The sequence below is a fragment of the Nannospalax galili genome, unplaced genomic scaffold (assembly GCF_000622305.1).
Source record: "Nannospalax galili isolate Female #2095 unplaced genomic scaffold, S.galili_v1.0 scaffold1018, whole genome shotgun sequence".
NCBI classification, from domain to species: Eukaryota; Metazoa; Chordata; class Mammalia; order Rodentia; family Spalacidae; genus Nannospalax; species Nannospalax galili.
In genome coordinates this window covers 1,628,541-1,648,785 of record NW_008342000.1, presented here as the reverse complement: position 1 = coordinate 1,648,785, position 20,245 = coordinate 1,628,541, and the positions used below count along the sequence as shown (strand labels likewise).

Below are 20,245 nucleotides of genomic sequence, written 5' to 3'. Positions count from 1 at the left end.
TAAAAATCTTAGATGTGTTAATTTCATATTTGTATGACATTCATGATTTTATCCTTTAAAAGTTTGTCCTTTAAGAGTAGTAAGCTTGGTATTTTGTCCAGATGGGTCTGTCTTAGCCAGAACTTTGTCCTTTATGTCTTGAGTTCTTAGAAGGGAGTGAAATTAGTAGGGACTGGGTTAGTCCTGGAGGGCTTTCTGGAAGAAGGGGCATTGAGGGGAGCAGAGGATTTACAGAGTAAACCTAAAGATGATGGACTAACACAGACAACGCATGGAAAAGAAGAAAGGGAAAAGCAAAGATATTTCACAGAGCTGTTAGGATCAACTGAAATAAAACATATGAAATATTTAGTACAGTTCCCAATACAGCAAAATCTCAATAAATACTGCCTACGGATGTTGAACGTTTATGTGCACAAGAATGCAAAGGAAAACATTTTTCTTAACAGCTTTTCTATTTGTTTTTTGCTTCACTGGCCCCAGGACTGAGATGTCTTTAGTTATAAAAATAGATTTCAATGTTTAAAATAATATCAGCTGCCAGACACCCAGTTTTTAGAGGCTGCATTTCAGTCTAATTTAAAAGTTTAGAAAAATAATATTGCCATCTCCTGAAATCAGGCATTTAAAGGAATTACTAAGAGTTGACTTGGATTTTAAAAAATATAATGTGCAGCCGGGCATGGTGGCGCATGCCTTTAGTCCCAGCACTTGGGAGGCAGAGGCAAGCAGATCTCTATGAGTTCAAGGCCAGCCTGGTCTACACAGTGAGTTCCAGCTGGGGCTACAAGGAGACCCTGTCTCAAAAAGACCCAATATATAATATACAACCCATGTTCCTTTTAATTTTCCTGACCAAGAGTGGTTGGATCTGCCCATCCATGGGAGAGTAATTTGTAGTAAAGTCATGTGATGGAATTCAGCCATAAGTATGAGCATAGGACAGCTACAAGTAACAGAACAGACAACTCAAAAAGCACTGAGTGGACAGAATGCCAGATGCTGCAAGGCTCCATTCATATAGAAAGCCAGAGCAGGAAGATCTGTGGGGTCAAGAGTCTGGGTGGGGCTTCTGCTGGGGACACCATGGGTGACTGTGTGGGGACATCAGATGTCCTGGAAATACTGTTCCTTGCTCTGGGTGCTGGCTACACTAGTCTATTTCCTTGTGCAAATTCTCTGAACAGCACGTTCATGTGCATTTTAGTGCACGCACGCTACACATTAACAATAATAGATGTCTTATTTTTGTGCACATGCTCAGGTGTAGCAAGAGAGTTGGGCTCCCAGCTTGAAGCTAGGGGAAGAGCATGGGATTCCAAGCAGAGGAAACAGAGGAAGAGGAACTAATATTTATTCTATATGTGGCAGAATGTTCATACTCAATAGCAAAAATTGTTTCATTTCTTCTGAATAACAGTTTTCCTTATCTTTTTGTTTATCTCAAAACACCTCTGGGATACTGTGGATCTTGTCATAGAATGTTTCCCTCTGCAACTGCTGTTACTTGGTCTGAGTAGAAGGCTCATCTCTGGCATGTACAGGAACTGGACCTTACTGTGTCTTCCTGGCTTTTTCCCTTTGTTTCCTGTCCTTATTTTTCCTTTGTCCCAATTCACTCATTTATTTATTTATTTTTTAAAATATGTTTTGTGGGACTGGAGAGTTGGCTCAGCGGTTAAGAGCACTGACTGCTCTTGCAGAGGGCCCGGGTTCAATTCCCAGCACCCACATGGTGGCTACGAACCGTTCTTAATACCAGTTCCAGGGGAATCCGAAGCCCTCTTCTGACCTCCATGGCATTGTACAACACGGGTGCACTCACATACATGCAGGCAATACATTCATATACATAAGGCAAAAATAATAAACAAAATTAAAAAAAATATGTTTTGGGCCGGAGAAACAGCTCAGTGGTTAAGAGCACTGATTGGGTTTAGAGTCAGGAGACCCAAGTTCAAATCCCCTGTGTATTTACCTTCTGTGTATCTTGCCATAAATCACTTGTCTTTTGAGAACTGTGGTCCAGCAGAAGGAGTTCCAACCAGCACCACCCAGGACTCTGGGTCTCCTCTATAGCATCTGCTGCCTCTGGCCCTCTGTGCTGAGTGGGAATTTTGCCCTGCTTCTCTTTTCTTCCCTGGCCCTCTCTCCTGGAGCTCCCAATGACTATTGGGAACTCAAGAAAGTTCCCTGTCACATATACACATCCATGTCACTCAGAATAGGGAATGCCATAGTTTGGTACCACAGTGGGTGGAGAGCTTCTTATTTAACAGGCCCTGGGAGAATTTCCCTGATCTAGACATGTGGGGTGCCATGTGGTATTTTGATTACTGCTCATTTTTAAATATTTTATTTTATTTTATTTTATGTGTATGAGTGTATTGCCTGCATGTGCGTAAGTGTACCCATGTTGTGCAGTGCCTGTGGGGGTCAGAAGAGGGCATCAGGTCACCTGGAACTGGAGTTACCAACAGTTATTAGCCACATAGGTACTGGAAACCAAACCTGGGTCCTCTGCAAGAGCAGCCAGTGCTCTTAACCACTGAGCCCTTTCTCTAGTCCCTGATTACTACTCATTTTGAGCTGCTCAAGATGAACTTGAAATGCTACTAGGAGCTGCTACTCTCCAGAAGAACTTATCCCAGAATGCAGTCCACACAGGAAAAACTTACATCCTGGCCAGAGCAGTTGGATTTTTTCAGGTGGGGAGAGATAGGGCTGCCTGGTGGGCAGTGTAGGCTGGTGAATTCGGCCCAGTGCCAAGGAGCTGTTTCCGCAGCATCTCTGTGTAGATTGTCACCTTGATCCTTTTTAATGTCACATGTGTTCTGTTCTAAAGCAGGGCACAAGCTGGGCCTGGTGGTGCATGCCCGAAGTCCCATCTGCTCAGGATGTGGATGCAGGAGGATCACAGGTTTGAGGCTTGTGTGGGCTGAACATCAAGTTCAAGGGAAGCCTGGGTGACTTAGTGAAACCCTGTCTCAAATATTTAAAAGTATTTTTTAAGTGGGCTGGAGAAGGGCTGGAGAAATAGCTCAGCAGTTAGGAGCACTTGATGTTCTTACAGAGGACCCAGGTTGTATTTCCCAGCACCCACATGGTAGCTAACAATCACCCATAACTCTAATCCAGGGGATCTGATACTCTCTTCTGGCCTCCACAGGCACTGTATGTATGTGGTACACCTACATACATGCAAGTAAAACACTCAATATACATAAAAAACAAATAAAAAGTTTTAAAATTGGGCTGGAGAGATAGATCTTTGGTAGAGTACTTGGCCTAGTATGCATAATGTTCTAGGTTCAATCGCCAGAACCACTGGGGGTGGGGGGAGGCAGGGTACAGACTGGTCTCCATATAGCCTCTCCATGACTCTGACTTGAAGGAAGGGCATCTGCCCACCTGAAGCTCCCTTTCTCCACCTTCACTCTTACCAAAGTTCCCATTGCTGTAGGATCAAGTTCACTGAGCCCTGTGACAGTAGAGCCCAGATTCTTTCTCATCATGGCCCTGTTGCCTGTCCAGATTCTCTCCCAGCCAATGTCCAGCTTAACCCTGTACCTTGGCCACCTTGGACAACCAGATGCCCTCTTAGGAGATTTCTCTGGCCTTGTCTTTCTCTGGGTTGAACAAATAGCTCTTCTGTCTGGTCTGGAGTTTCTAAGTGTACACACTTGCCTCTCAGGTCTGTTTTTGGAGGGCAGGAAAGGAGTCTAGTTCAGCACTGTGTCTTCAGCTTGGGTCTGGTGCAGGGCTTCCTAAACTTATAGAGTCTGCCCCACAGATAGAAGTGATAGCACCGAACAGGGGGCTGCCTCTTGGGAGTCTTCTGGAGGACAGGCCTATCTACCCTTTTGCTAACATGCTCCAACCTGCCTCCTGGTCCTTCTCTCTTCCCGCCATTTGTCACACGTATAGAAACCCTTCCTCCTTCCATTTGAGACCTCTTAGCTCCACAAAGAACAGTGGGTTCCTTGAGAGAACAATACGAAACAAAATTATATGTATATAGCAACATATATTATTATAACAAACAATATGAAAATAAGGGCTGGGCATGGCGGCACAAGCCTTTGATCCCAGCACTTGGGAGGCAGAAGCAGGTGGATCTCTGAGTGTGAGATCAACCTGGTCTACATAGCAAAATCTAGGCCAGTCAAGGCTACACAGTGAAAAAGAGAAGAAAAAAAACTTTTCTAATTTTAATAATTTCAGATGTAGAAAAACCTACAAAAACAGTATAAAACATCCATGTAGACCCTTAACCCAGTTTCCCCTCATCTCAACAACATGCATGACTATAATGTCATGGTCAAACCCTGGGAATTAATGTGGTATTGTATGTGACTATCACCAATTTTTCTTGAATGTTCTTTTTCTGTTCCAGAATCTGATTTTGATCCCCAGTCACTTAGCTGTTTTGTCTCCTCAGGCTCTTCCTGTTTCTGACAATTGCTCCTTCATTTCTTGCTGTCATGGCCTTGACTCCTCTGATGAGTATTGATCAGTTTCACAGAAGCTTTTTATTTATTTATTTCCGATTCCTGGTTGGCTTCCAGATGACTGAAGTCTCTGGAAGTTTGCCCTCAGGGCCAATTCTGGATAAGAGCTCCTTTTTCTTTTCTCCCCTCTTCCTCTTGCTTCCCTTGGGATTTTCTAGAACAACTTAGAGAGAAACACATTAGGGGGAGGTGATTAGTGTTTCCTGACCTTGGACGTTTGTTTCTGGTCTGGCAGTCTCTGGCCACATCTGTGGTTGATTATGCAATTAGCTATGCACAATGACCTTGTGACAGATGTGGATTCTTTCTTGCTCTACCTCCTGTTCTGCATATCTTTCTCCATTTTTTCCCATGTTCTCTGTGGAACAGACTGGAGGGGAGGGGTCTTCAGGCCTGGTAGTCTAGGTACACACATTTCCCAGGAGTCATATACTCTGAGACACCTGCTAGGACTGCTGCAGAGGTGGGTGATGGATCTGAGAGGAGGGACCATGTGTTTAGTCATATTGCCCTGAGGTGCTCAATGGTAGGGTCATGTGGCTCAAAGATTAGCTGGGAGGGGCCTCTCCAGTGGTGACAAAGGGCCAATCAGAACAGCCCCCTCATATTCAGAAAGTCATCTTCCCTGGGACACAATGGCTTTCCTAAAGGAGGAAGAAAGAAGATGCTAGAACATATTCCCATCAGTAATCCTTTCACTGTCTCATTATTTGACCAGAGTAAGCCCTAGTTGGTTTTATTGTGGCTCCTATTATTGCTAACTCATGAGATTGCAGAGAGAGATCTGGTGAAGGCCCTGTCCTCAGTATAAGCTCATATAAGGAGAAACTATCCAATAGGCTAATGCTGTGTGACAGGGGCTCTGTTGGAGGAGTCTGTAGGACAGGAAGAGGGAGTGATGCAGTCGTGATGGGTATGCAGTGGATGGGCAGATGATGATAAAGGATTTAGAAGAGGGAGACAAACAGGAGGGAGCTGGAGCTGTTCCAGGGGTAACAGCCCTTGCTGGGAAAGCCCTTGGTTGCTTGGGAGAACTCAAAGCTTACCAAACTCTCCCTCTTCACTTATTCATCCACCTACCTGCTTCGGGGGCCCAGTACCACCTCCATGAGGCAGACCCAGCCTTGCCCAAGGCTCTTAAAGTCAGGGCAGGGACACTATTACAAGAGCAGAAATATCCAAATGCCTAGAATGAAGGATGAACAGGGAAGCCTTTGAAGAGATCATTTTTTTTTTTTGAGAAAGTGTCTTATTCTGTAGCCCAGGCTAGTCTTGAACTCAAGATCCTTATGCCTCAGTCAGGCATGCAGTCCCCATGCTCAGCTCATAGAGAAGAGCTTTGAAATTTGACTTGAAATACAGTCACGCAAATGAAGTGGGAAGGTCACCCTGAACAGCCAGAATAGCATGTGCAAAGGCTCAGAGGTCTCTTGCTCAATCATTCACTATATTCATCAAATCCACAAATATAAAGCAAATGCCAGCCAAGTGTCTGCACAGAGGTTACAGAAGGGGCAGTTCTGGCCAGTGTAGTCTAAAAGAGTGTTTTAATCATGTTAGGTTAAGTTATACTCTTGTGACTACAGCCAAATTTCAGGGACTTATAACAGCGATGGTTTATTTTAAATTCATGTTATCTGTTCATTCTTGGTGGCAGAGGAGAGAGAGGGCTGAACCATGTGTTAGTTCTTCTAGTTATTTCTATTAAGTGTCATGTCTCACATTTTATTTGACAAACTGAGTCACATGATCAAGCTGGGCATCTTCAGTCAAGGATATATAATCCTCTCACAGAAAATGGAAGTGACTATTTTGATCAATAATACAGCCAACCGTCTATTGGAGGAAGGGGAGTTGGGCAATGTGATTGGAATACATGGCATACAGAGACACTCGACAATAAAGAGATAAAATGTTAAGGAGAAGCAAGCTCACGTGGGCCTTGGGTGCTGGGCTAAGTTTTTGGGCTCCATTGTTTGGTAGTTTGGGAGCAACTAAAGGTATTTGTTGAGTTTTAAGCAAATGAATGCAAGATATAATTTTCGCTTTGGAAAACATTTCAGTGGTGACAAAATGGCTTGGGAGGGATTGGGGCTAGAAAGAGGGAGATGAATCGGGAAGTTTGGGGAATACCAAAAGTGGTAGTTTGGATAGGTTTGAGTATATCTCCCAAAGGTTCATGTGCTGGAGGCTTGGTCCCCAGTGTGAAACCATTAAGGGGAGGGGCCTAATGGAGAATGCTTAAGTCACTCAGGCAGCACCTTCAGAAGTGATTAGTGACCCTGTTAGTTCCCCTGAGAGTGGCTAGTGATAAAGTGAGACCACCCCATGCATTTGGCCCCTTAGGCATGCAACTCTCCTGTTCCACTGCTTTGTCACATTGACACAGCTGGGGGGTCCCTCACTAGAAGCCATACACACATGGGGCTACTTAATCTTGGACTTGCAGCCCCCTAAACTGTGAACTAAAGTAAAACTTTCCTGTATACATTATTCAGCTTTAAGTATTTTGTTATAACAATAGAAAATGGACCAATACACTATAGAAGAGGTGATGAAGCAGCTCTGAGCTAAGGCTAAATCAATAGCGAAAGAGAGGAAATAGAATAAAGGGAGTTAGTTGGCTTGTTGTTCAACAGATGCTGTACGAAGAATGCATAAATGAATAAGTCAGTGTGCCTGAACCTTGTGCACTGATGAAGCAACAAATTGACCACTTAGAACGTAAGACAGACGTGAAGTCCAGGTCTTCAAAGATGAGGATGTTTCTGATTCTTACAAGTCAACTATTCAAAATATAATCTTTCCTAAAATGAAGTTTAAAAAATTCTTTTAATTGAATTTTTGTGTATGTCATACAGAACATCTCAATCAATCTTAATCATCTTTATACCCCCATCCCCACTGGCACCCTCTCTTAGTCATCCCCCCCTACTGGAATTCATACATTCTGTCATTTGTGTTAAGGCATATTATGTCAAGTTAATGTCCCCAGATGTTCCTCAGTGCAAGTTCGTCTACTGAGGTCTAGTCAGCCTATCTAGAGTCCCTCACTATTTAGGAAGATCAGCTGTTCCTCACCCAGCAGTAATCAGTTATCAATATTTCTTTTTTTCTTAACTTAAAAAAAATTATTGAGTGCAAACAGAACAATCAATTTGTCCAAAAGCAATACCTTAATTCTAAATTTAGCATTTTATTGTATTTGGAAACGTGGTATTGAATAATTCTCTAGCCTGTTGGTCTGTTCAGGTGAAAATAGACTAGTCCCATTAAGATATACTCATTTTTCGGTGGGGGGCAAAGTCTTCCTGTAGTCACAGCTGGCCTGGATTTGCTATGGAGACCAGGCTGGCCTCGAACTCACAAAGATCCGCCTGCCTCTGCTTCTCGAGTGCTGGGATTAAAGGTGTGCGCCACCACATCTGGCTTCTTTCTTTCTTGTTCAGTGGGGCTTTTTGCTACTCTGACATTCCCCCCTCTGAAAAGGTAACCATAAAATCTTTTAGGAGTTAAACACTCCCAAATACTTTTGACATTTTTGGCCTTTGGAACAGAGTATGTTGCTAAAAGGCCCAAGGACATTTAGACTTTTAGCCAAGAAATTGGGTACTTTTCTTTGGGGTCTTTTTTACCCTAACTGTCTAGCCAATTCCTACCTCCTATTCTTATCACTCCATCCTCTGAAGAGGTTACCCAAATTGCTGATAGGGAATCAGGATGTAGACCACTCTGGCTTCTTCCATGCTGGACAGGGACACAGGGTGAGGTAATTGGGGTACCACTTCAGTGGGTCTATCCAAAAGACTCCTAAATTGCATAACTCATCACAATGTGGAGGCTGGATGTAGGTGCTCTCAGGTGGTCCCCTGAGTTCTCATCCCCTACACCAGAGGGAGGCCGGAACAGGCACTCTGTTGTCAATATTTCTTCAGCTAAGATTGGGGTCTCCTGTCCATTTCCCCAGGTTTTTGTCTGCTTGAGTTTGCATGGGTCTTGTGCATGCTGACGCCATTGCTGCAGGTTCATATGAGCAAGGTCCCAGGAGCTTGTACATATGGTCATGCACCTCCTCCCTGGCTCTTATAATCTTTCTGCCCCCTCTTCTGCAATGGTCTCTGAGCCCTGGGTGGGTGAAGTTCAATATAGGGGTCCTGTCTAAGAACCAGCACTAAAACGCAGTTCTTTAACCTTAAGAAAAGACAGACCCTGATCAACCGTCTCTCTATTCTTTAAAAGTTTTGTTGATTTAAAAAATTTGACTTGGGGCTAGAGGGATGACTCAGCAATTAAGAATGCTTGCTGTTCTTCCAGAGGACCCAGGTTCAATTCCCAGTACCCACATGTCAGCTAACAACTGTCCGTAATTCCAGTTCCAGGGGATTCGACACCTTCTTCTGGCCTCTGCCGGGGCAATGCATGCATGTGGTGCACTTACATGCAGGCAAAACACCCATACATATAAAATAAGAATAATAAATAAAATATTTTAAAAATTTGACTTGCAATTTATGTAGAGTAACATTCACCTTATTTTTGAGTACAGATCTATGATTTTGAAAAATGCATAGATACTGAACAAGTCCATCACCCCAAAATTCTGTTTGTTAGTGATATCCTTCCTTGGACTTCTAGGAATCCTGATCTGGTCGCCATGACTATAGTCTTGTCCTTTCAGGATATTGTGTAAACAGAATCATACAGTTTGCAGGCTTTTGATTCTGTTCTTTCACATAGTATAACACTGGAGAATCACCTAAATGATTATATTGGTTTCCTTCCTTTTTGTTGTTTAATAGTATTTCTTCAATGGATATGCCAGATATGGATATCTACTTGTCTTTTCTGTGTGGGATTTATAATAAAATCCCCAGAGCAGATGGCTTACATACAACAGAAGTGTATTTTTATAGATCTGCAGGCTAGGAGGTCCAAGATCAAAGAGTCAGCAGATTTGGTATCTGATCTGTGACACCTTCTAGGTGATCTCACATGGTAGAAGAGAACTCTCTGGGGTCTTTTTTTTTTTTTTTTTCTTTTCATAAGGGCACTAATCTAACTCATGGAGACTGTGCCCTCACAACCTAACCACTCCCCAAAGCCTCACCTTCAATTCAAATAGTCTCAAATTGGGTTTTAGGCTCCAATATGTGAAGTTTGGCTGCAAAGAAATAATCCAACTACAGCACCATTCCCCAGCTGAGGAATATCTGGTTTATTTCTAGTGTCTCTGTTACAAGTAAAGCTGATATAAACATATGCATTTAGGCTTGCATGTTAAAGAGGTTATTACTTACGCTGATGGAGTGAGGCATTCAGGAGATGGAGGCAGGAGGATCAGGAGTTCAAGGCTGCTGTCTAAAATAAGAGAAAGAGAAATTAGTAATTCACTTGAATTTTTATTGGGATTACTGGGTCATTTGATTAAGCATGTATCTAACTATATGAGAACTGTCAAGCTGCTTTCTAAATGACTGTACTGTTTTTTGTTCCCATTAGCAATGAATGAAAGTTCTAGGGCTCTGCATCTTCAACCGGACTTGGTATCTCCCCTCATCTTAACAGATACAGTGGCATCTTTACTGTGCACTTTCCTAATGACTAATGATGCTCAGTATCTTTCATGTGCTTACCTGCCATCTATCTGTCTTCATTTGTGAAGTGTCTCTTCAAATATCTGCCCGTTGTTAAAGTGGGCTCTTCTCTATCTTACTGTTGCGTTTATAGAGTGCTTAATGTTTTCTGGATGTATTTTGTCAGACATACGACAGTCTGTGACTTGTTTTCCTATTCTCTTAATCGTGTCTTTCATAAAGCAAACATTTTTCATTTAATAAAGTCCTACTTAAAAACTTTTTCTTTATGAATTAAATTCTAGGGTCACCTCTGAGAACCCTTGCTTCATGTTATGAAGCAAGCTTTAGGTCATGAAGATCTCATCCACATTTTTCTCCTAAAAGGTTTAAGGTTTTTATGTTTTACATTTAGACCTATGATTCTTTTTGAATCAATTTCTGTATAAGATGTAGCATATAGGAAAAACATTTCCTGCATGGGACATCCAATTAGTCCAGTGCCATTCTTTGAAAACACCATTCCTTCTCACTGAGTTTTTTTTTTTCTTCCATTTTTGCCAGAATTTAGTTGAGCCTGTTTGTGTGAATCTGAACTCTCTGTTATGTTCCACACAGATATATAGGATTCGATGATGATGACTTTTAAATGTATATTAGAACCAGATAGTTTGAACCCTTCAACTTGATTATTTTTTCAAAGTTGTTTGGCTCTTCTAGGTCCTTTGCATTTCCATATGAATATTAGAAACAACCCGGAAATTTCAAAAGTCCATTAGAATTTTGATTAGGATTGGGCTGGGGCTATAAAACAACTTGGAGTAAATTTATATTTTGATAATTTTGAGCCTTCCCAATTTATGAACATGGCATACCTCTTCATTTGTTTATGTGCTCATTAATTTTTAAAATTATTATTTTTATTTTACGTGTATGAGTGTATTGCTTGCATGTATGTGAGTACACCCGTGTTGTGGTAATTTTTATTAATATTTTATAATTTTGAGCACACAGATCTTGTAAGTACTTTCTGTGTGCAAACCTAAGAATTCCACATTGTAAAATGACTTCCCTTCCTTCTTAACATGCTGTCTCCTCCGACCCAACACCCCTCTGTCTTTCTTGGTAAGTTTCTCACTTACCATGGAAAGTTTACTGCAAAGGGAAATAGCAACTCCTGAAAAGATGTAGGATTTCATGAAGTTGATGCAAGTGCTTTGGAGAATTACTTCACTCTACAGAGCCAGAGGATGAAAGAAGTCCACAGGAATTAGAAAATTAACAACATAGAGAAATTTGACAAGATTACAAAAAATGGCTTTACGGGAGATTACTTTGAATATACATCAAAGTGGCTCTGGGAGAACTGAGCCTGAAATTTAAAAATATATATTTATTTATTATTATAGGGGGAACACACAAGCCGCAGTACCCGTGTGGAAGTCAGAGGCCAACCTTCTGCAGTTGGTTCTCTCCTTCCACCTTTAAGTGGGTTCTGGGGATCAAACTCAGGTGTCTTTATCTGCTAGGCCATCTTGTCTATATTTTTTGTTTTTCAGTTTCCAAAAGTTCTCTTTGTGTCAAAGGTAAAATACAAGGAAGCTACATTATGTTCCTGCATGTTTATGTTGGGAAAATACCAACACCGAATCAACCTTTCTTTGTTTTAAAAGTTGGAACCAAGTGCAATGGTATTGCCTGCGATCCCAGCATATGAGAGGCTGAAACAGAATGATCATGAGGAAGCCAGATGGGGTACACAGAGTTTCAGGCCAGCATGGGGACCAGAAGAGGGAGATGGGGAGGAATAGGGAGAGAATAGAGACATAGAGAGAGAACAGAGAGACAGAGAGACAGAGGGGGAATGATTGTAGCAAAACTTTATCTTAAGATACAAAAACTTTTACATAATTTTTGTTTTCACTTCCTCCCTCCCTTCCAGTTAACATGGAGTAATTTTATACTGTATGGTTCTATTTAGTTTTCAGGACTTACTGCCTTGAAATTTCATACAAACTCTGAGACTAGGCATTATAATGCTATCCTGTTTTATTTACTGATGAGGACACTGTAGCTTAGAGTGGTTAGGAAACACCACAAGCAACTTCTGGCTTCTAGAACTCCTGTTTGAACTACCAGCTCACTTAAGGGTCTGGGGTTAAGGCATTTTCCAGATGTAAGATCTTAGCGATAAAACAAGAAAAATCCTGTCAAATCAGGTGGGATAAGTTCCTCACCTCCTAGAGCTGGGCCCAGGTGGGCCTGAGAATTGTCTTTGCTGCATTTAACTACAGATGATTCACCCTTCCTCAACTGCCATTATATGCTGGTGGTGTTCTTCAGGGCTGTTTGTCTGCAAATGCCAACGAACCACCTTGTGGTTTCACTTTCCTGTGCTCTGTGAAGCACCGGGCTGTGGTATGTGGCATGAGGGCAGTGCACCACTAATTACTGCCCAGAGCCCTGTTACCTGTAGGTCACTCTGTACAGCAAGAATTCTCTTAGTTCAGAAGAAGAGTTTTGTTTGCTTTCTTTTGTGAAGATTCACTTCCTTCACAGAGCCTCATCTGAAAATGAAATCCTCTTGCTCAGCACAACTTCCTGTTAAACATCCCTCTGGAGACTATGACTCAGGAACATTTAAGTTAACTGCACCTGAGTCTAGGCTATGAAAGTATGCTGAAAAGTTGTGAAGTCCCTGAAAGCTGGGGCATCCACGAATTTGACACTTAGCACAGAAGACCTCTGAATAGGCTGAGAAAAACTAGACCCAATTTTTTCTGGTCTTTTTGAGACAGGGTCTCCCTGTAGCCCACTGGCCTGGAGTCACTATGGAGACCAGGCTGGCCTTGAACTCACAGAGATCTGTCTGCCTCTGCCTCCTGAGTGCTGGGATTAAAGACTTGTGCCTCCATGCCTGGCTTCTAATTATTATTATTTTTTTAAAATCCTTGAGAAGGAGAGGTTGGAGAGATGGCTCAGCAGTTAAGAGCGCTAACTGCTCTCGTAGAGGTCCAAAGTTTAATTCTCAGCATCCATATGGTGGCTAACAACCCTCTGTCACTCCAGTTCTAGGGAATCTGACACCCTCTTCTGGCCTCCATGGACACTGCAAGCATGTGGTGCACTTACATTCAGACAAAACACTCATACATGTAAAATAAAAATAAATAAAATTTAAAAATATCCTTGAGAGGGGCTGGAGAGATGGCTCAGCAGTTAAGAGCACTGACCACTCTTGCAGAGGACCCGGGATTCTCAGCACCCACATGGTGGCTATGAACCATCCTTAACTCCAGTTCCAGGGGAATCTGAAGCCCTCTCTGACCTCTGCAGCATTGCACGACACGGGTGCATGCACATACATGTAGGCAATACACTCATACACATAAAATAAAAATAATAAAGTATTTAAAAATATCCTTGAGAAAGTGGAACATTAGATGTGTCTATGCATTATAGAATTCTAGGGGGCTGGGTTACCTGCTTGGAAAACCAGCTTCTCCCTAGCATAGATCCAGAAAATTGTTGGAAATTTAAGGGTAAAGCTCTCCAGAGGTGAAAAGGTCCCACAAAGTTCAAAGGAATCTTTTCAGAAGTAAACAAACAGTAAAGTTAACCCTTTAGGACCAGTATCCCCCCCCCTCCTGAGGTAAAAAAGATGGCTTCAGAAACAATTTGGTGGCTGGGAACAGTTGTGCACATGCCTGTAATACCAACACTCAGAAGGGAAGTTGAGGCTAGAGAATCTAAAATTTGAGATCAATCTGGGCTACATGGCGAGACTGTGTGTTTAAAAAAAAGCTAAACAACCAAACCCTCTCATCTCCCCCAAACAAAAATAAAAATAACCACACAATATAGCATACTTAAAAAAATTATGTTATTGAGGCTAGAGAGATGGCTCAGTGGTTAAGAGCACTGACTACCCTTGCAGAGGAGCCGGGTTCAATTTCCAGCACCCACATGGTACAACCATCCATAACTCCAGTTCTAGGGGATCTGACACCCCCTTCTGGCCTCCATGGTCATTGCATGACATGGGTGCACTTACATTCCTGCAGGCAAAACACTCATATACATAAATAAATAAATATAAAAAATTCTCTTATGTCAGTAGCAAACTCAGAAAAAATAGAGAAAAAACTTGCAATGTTTAAAAATGACAGAGGAAAAACTATACTTATCGAGGCACTCTTTTGCAGTTACTTTACAAATTAACATTAAAACAATGTTTCTCTGATTATAAAAACACATGCTGGTTATAGAAAACTTGGAAAACTGAATAAAGAAGAAGAAAATACCCATAATTCCATAGGCTGGAGGTGGACGTCTGCTTGTACAACCTGGAATCGGAGTGCAAATACTGCACTCGGCCTGGCATTTCATGTTTCTCCTTGAATTCATCTTAAGCTCACTTCCAGGCTCACCAAAGCGCCAGTTTGTTTCAAGGCTCTGTCACAGTTTACCTAACCAACCTCTTTGTGTTGGACACTCCCATTATTTGTAGTTTTTTGCTTTGTCAATAGCACCAAGGGAGATGCATTAAATGCATGCCTTTTGGGGAGGGGAATTGGTGGGTGGGCTGGGGCTTTGATTGTGGGGAGTTGGTGAGTGTCACAGGCTCCACTGTGTCACCTGGAGGACAGTAGGATTTATTATAAGGAATTTTGACCAGAGAGGCCATAGAACCAGGATGTACAGGGGCTCCTTGTTCTGACTCAGATAGACATGCTCCAGGACTTATTTGGAGTAAAGTAGAGCTGGGTGTGTGTAGAGGCGGAGAGGGTGGTGGTGGTGGTAGTGGTGGTGGTGGTGGTGGTGGTGGTGGTGGTGGTGGTGTGTGGAGTATAGGGGAAAGTGGGGGTACTAAGGCATGTGCCCCAGGGCGGGAAGGAGTGATGGGGATGCACTGTGATCCTTCTCCCCTTTTCCTCCTCCCCTTCCTCTTCTCCCCCTTTGCCTTCTCCTTCCCCTTCTTTCTCTTCCCTCTCTCCCTCACTTCCTTCCTTCCTTCTTCCCTTTCTCTCTTTTTCTCTCTTCTTCCCTCCCTCCTTTCCTCCCTCCCTCCCTCCCGCCCTTCCTCCCTCCCTTCCTTCCTCCCTTTCTCTTTCTTTTTCTTATCTATACAATTTCTCTGTCAAGGCTGGGGACTCCCAGAGCCTGTGGTCCTTGCCAGGGTACCAGGACTGGCTGCTGCTGGTTTCTGTTTGGGGACAAGCATTTGAAGACGCAGCGCGCCCCCTGCTGGGCATTTCCCTATATCCCGCTAACCCAAGAAGGGAGCTCTCCCGGTGCTTCCTGGTTCAGCCTCCAGACCCCAGTAGCGAAGAAGCCTCCTGCCCATCTGCATCCTTCTGGGAGTCAGGAGGTAGGTTCTAAACCTCGGCGCTGCCCCTAACTTGCTGTGTGGCTCTGGCCGCATCGCACGCCGCTCTGGGTCTTACCTTGTTCTGTGGGCAGCGTGGGCCTGGGCCTGGCTAGTACAGGGCTCAGAGCGCTTCTTCTGTTGCCCTCTTTGCTCAGTTTGGGAGTCCAGGGCCGCTGGAGCAGTCAGGCCTCAGGACTCAGAGGCCAACCCTCGGCCTTCCTGAGGGTCCGTACTCCTGCCTCAGGGTAAACAGGAGCCAAGCGGAGGAGGTGGGCCAGGGTGGGCAAGAACCCAGAGACAGCCCCACAGTGGAGGATTAGGCCCTCAACTGGAGGAGACTTGAGGGGGGGTGTGAGGATGGGGCTTCTTGGAAAAGGAAATAGGCACAGAACTCTTGGGTAACTGAGTTCAGAGTACAGGCCCCTTCCAGATAGGTAGGAACAAACACTGAATCTGAGGGAGCACCATCCACACAAACAGCAGGATACAAACCTCCTCTCCCTGTGGAAGCAACGGGGACATCGGCAGGTAGGCAGAATTCTGGATACAATCCCAAACTCACAATAACCAAGGAGTGTGTAGAGTGTGTATTCAAGAAAAAAACATGGCTGAGTTTTGCTCAGAACAGTGAGCTTTGTGGCAGTTTAACTTGTCCTAGGTCTTTCCTATTTCCAGCATCTGGGAGCTTGACTTTCAAAGACTGCATTGCAGGAGGACACCAGCAGCCCCTGAAAGAGCCCCACCGAGGCTCCACACCTCCAAAGCCTGGTTCTCCAGCAACACACCATTTGACTCACATGGTGGTTCCCTGGAAGACTCTACTTGCAAGGTTGTGTTGAGTCGACCTGATTTGGAGGAACTCAGTGCAAACAGACTTTCTGCCTTTGAGCATTCGTTGAAGACAGTGATGACAGTTTTATGTGAAAAGTGTCTCAGTCAATAGCAGCAAGATGCTGACCAAATATTTGAAAAGTCGAGGAACAAGTTATCCTCCAGAGGGTTTTGAAGCGCTCTGGCATATTGTTTGAAATTTAGAAGCACCTCACATGCGTCCAGTCGTGCACGGTGCCCAGCAAAGACACTGGTTCTTTGCAATTGTAAAGGGTGTTGTAACCCTGAATATCAGGGATCCCTGACTGCTGATTAGACGAAGGACTTGAGGGATGGGGCCTGCACAGGGGCCAGGATGGCTCTGAGTGGAAGAAAGGCTGGACTGGATGCCCCTTATATTCTGTAGACATTGGTTTTCTTTTTTTTAAAAAAAAAGATTTTATTTTTAATTATGGGTGTGTGTGGGTCTGTGTGGGTGTGTGTAGGTGAGTGCAGGGCTCTGGGGAGGCCAGAAGAGGACATCAGATCTTCTGGAGCTAGAATTAGAGGTAGTAGTGAGCTGCCCAACATGAGTGCTGGGACCCAAACTCAGGTCCTGTTTGAGAATAGCACATACACTTAACCACAGCCCCACAATTGGTTTTCTTGGCAACTCACAAGTGTCCTTGCCCTCTAGTTCCTCTAATGATAGTGGTGACAAGTGCATATATGTAGGTATGTCTGTATGTGACTGTGTATCTGCATGCATGCATGTCTGTGTATTTCATATGGGTTCTCTCAGCTCTAGAAATGGAAGAATTTTAATATTTCTTTATTTAGACGTAAAAAAGTACAGTACATCTCATGCACCAGTGTGACCAATATACAGTCATTATCTGTAGAGCAATTACTACGATATGACATAAAAGGTTACAGGGATTGCTTATCCAACTAAAAAACCTGAATTAAAATTCTTAACCTAAATAACAACCTGCTTATTATGCAAAAACTCTTACTCTATATTTGTAAGAACTAGAAACTTGTAAGTATTATTAGTAAAAACAAAACCAAATACAAAACAAACAATGATCATTAGGAAAAACTAATTATTGGTTAAATAACTGTCAGTGTTTACAATCCCCTTGCAGAATGAGAGACCTTGCTGGGGGAAGGGTCCACAATAAGGATGAGCTGAAGTCATGTCTCCTATCTCACCCGCCCCCTCTGTGTCTGGATGTCCCCTCTTCCAGGCATGATTGCAGTTGAAAGTTCCTCATGACCCTCCAGTGGGAGCCGGGCACAGCAAGGGCCTTGCCTTCTGCAGGGTGTGCCTGAGGGTCATTCCCTGAGATGTGGCAACCAGCAAAAAGACAAATGGCACGGTGGCTCTGTAATGCAGTCATGTTTACCTTTGGGCATTGGCCAGACTTTCTGAGGGCTGCATCTTGGGCATCTCTAACTCAAGAAATGAATAGACAGAAAGAGAAAAGAGAATAAATGATCAGGTCAGACCAATGGGGGTACTCTTTTGCTCCAGAACCATCTGCCCACAGGCAAACCTGGGCAGTGCCAGTGAATGTGAAATGGGACTCTGAGCTCCTCCCTCTCTCTGGAGGGTGAGTTGGAGGCTGCCCTCGCCCTATGATGGATCATCCTTGATCTCCACTGTCTCTCCAGGGTAAATTCACAGTTATGTCAAGTTCAGCAAGCCATTTCCCTGAAGTTGACTGAATGGATCAGCACTCAGTACTGCACAGTGACTAGGGTGGCAAGCTAGTGGAATCACCTCAGGACTCAAGGTCAGGAGCTGCTGAGGGGCCCCTTCCTTCCTGGATAGGCCTGGGGAGGAGCTGAGGAGTAGTTGGGTACTGCATCTGTGTGAGGGAGGCTCAGCAGAGCTGGGACTTCTGACAGCAGGCATGATGGGCAGTTGCAGTCTGCCTTGGGACTGGGCTGCAGAGTCCTGTCCAGTAGCTTAGGCCCTCCAGCCTTCTCCCTTCAGGCAGACAGCCATACATGGGAACCCCGGGAAGACTCCCTAAAGTTCAGCATAGGCAACTTTGCTTAGCAGTACTGGAAGGACAAAGTCTTTGGGATAGATTGGGTGTGGGGTAGGGGTGGGGGCAAGGTGGCCTGACTTTTCCAGCATTTGGGACAGCTGTCAGTGAAACAAGTCGGTGAAATACGTCCTTGGTTATTTAAGGGGCCTGGTGCCTGCTATCCTGGGAAAGGTAAGGTCTTTGTTCCCACAGGGAAGGCCTGGTGAACTTGGGAGTCAGTGCAGATTCTTGGAAGGCAGGGAAGGCGGTGCCAGTGTCTGATCGAGGCTGCAGTGAGTTTGGGTCTCCAGGCCCAGAGGCTGAGGACCCCTAGTACATCAGCTCCTCACGAGGATCTGAGCTGTACAGCTCTGCCAGCATCTTGAACCTGGGTCCCCAGTCATTAAGGAAGTCATAGTCGATATCAGAGTCGGAGGAATTGGTGCTCAGAGAGCTGAGTGACTCGGCAATGGACTCAGAGCCCTCGTAGCCATAGATGTGCAGCGTGTCGTAAGGGGGGCCGCCACCATCGTGGTCCGCCTCGTCCTTCTTCACCTCGATCATGGCGGCCATCTCCCCAGGCCCTCCAGGCAGCCCCCGCGGTGGCTTCTGTACCTGAGTGTAGAGGGCCTGTCGGTCCAGCATGGATCTCGGGGGCTTGGTGGCGCCACCCGTGCGAACCGAGTTGAGCACCGACACGTCGTAGCTGGTAGTGTCCATCTCGCCGCCACCTTCCTCGTCGTAGGTGACCAGCTGCTCATGGATCTCGGGCACGCTCTTGCCATGTGCACGTGCCTGCTTCCGGAGCCGCCTCCGCAGGAAGATGAGCAGGGTGATCACTGCCAGCCAAGGAGTCAGACATACAGGGGTCAGACAGGGCTCACAGGCTGGACCCCTCTGCTCTCCTCCCTGCAAATTCCCGGGATCAGCTCTTATTCCCAGAGCCACCACTGGGTCAACAGAGGTTTGGCCTGGCCCAGAGTGTCACATCACTGGCACAGATTTGCACTGCCTGAAGTTACATAAGTAAAGTGGGGGGTGCCCTGATAGACCCCTCCCCAAGCCTGCTTCTCTGTTTGCAAGGTGGAAATAATGGCTCTTTGCTATTCATATTTGGGAAGATGATGATGAGATCCAATGCCTTTATAATTGTTATTAATTACTATTTATGAAAGGGGAATCTGGATCTAATCTCTCTGGCCCAGTGGTTTGAGGATGGGGACACAGAAAAGCCACTGGCCAGAAAGACCCAGAGCCTATGGTGCCAGAGCCCCACCATCTTAGTCTTGCCTCTGGGCAGGTGGAATCTGGGAGAATTTACTCTTGGAAGGAGCTCTCAACCCTTAACTGAAGGGTCTGACTGATGATGAGCTCTGGCTCAGGTCCCTGCTGGGAGGATGCTGAAGCTTCACATTGCCCCCTGATGCCCCAGGGGGATAAAACTGTTTAACACAGGTAGGAGAACTCTCAGGACCAGCTTGCCCTTCGAGACTGGCCCCATTCCTGTTTCATATAGTATGGCTTTCTTATGAGATTTCCAGGCAACACCTCCCCAAAGAAACCTTTTGCATCCAAATCCTTGTCCAAGGACTGCTTCCTGGGAAATGCCAAACCTAGGCACCGCCTAAAATGTTCCTGAAAGTGATGAGGTGCAAACGAGGGGGTGGGGGTGGGGTGATCCAAGCTGGTGTTCTATAAAAATGAAGAAAACCCCTGGTGAAACTCGAAGTTTCAAAACTTTCCATTTAGAAACAGTTTTTAAAAATTAAAAATGGCTTTTAGATACATCAGTGCTCCAAATAGTGTCTGATGTATAGTCAACACTCAAAATACATACAACCAGTGAATGAATGTCAGGTGTACATTATTTTTCTTTTTTGCCATGCTGGAACTTGAACCTGGGGCTTAACACATGCTAATAAGTTCTCTACAACTGTGCTA

At 44.5% G+C, this 20,245-nt stretch overlaps 1 protein-coding gene across 1 annotated transcript in view; it reads right to left on the bottom strand.

Moving 5' to 3' along the window:
- Positions 1 to 17,081: 17,081 nt before the first annotated feature.
- Positions 17,082 to 20,245, bottom strand: part of Cdh5 (cadherin 5) — a 43,813-nt gene continuing 40,649 nt past the window's right edge. The window contains exon 12 of the mRNA XM_008837720.3: positions 17,082 to 19,143. Within this exon, the coding sequence (XP_008835942.1) occupies positions 18,635 to 19,143 (509 nt within the window). The 3' untranslated portion in view covers positions 17,082 to 18,634. The remainder of the gene's footprint in view (positions 19,144 to 20,245) is intronic.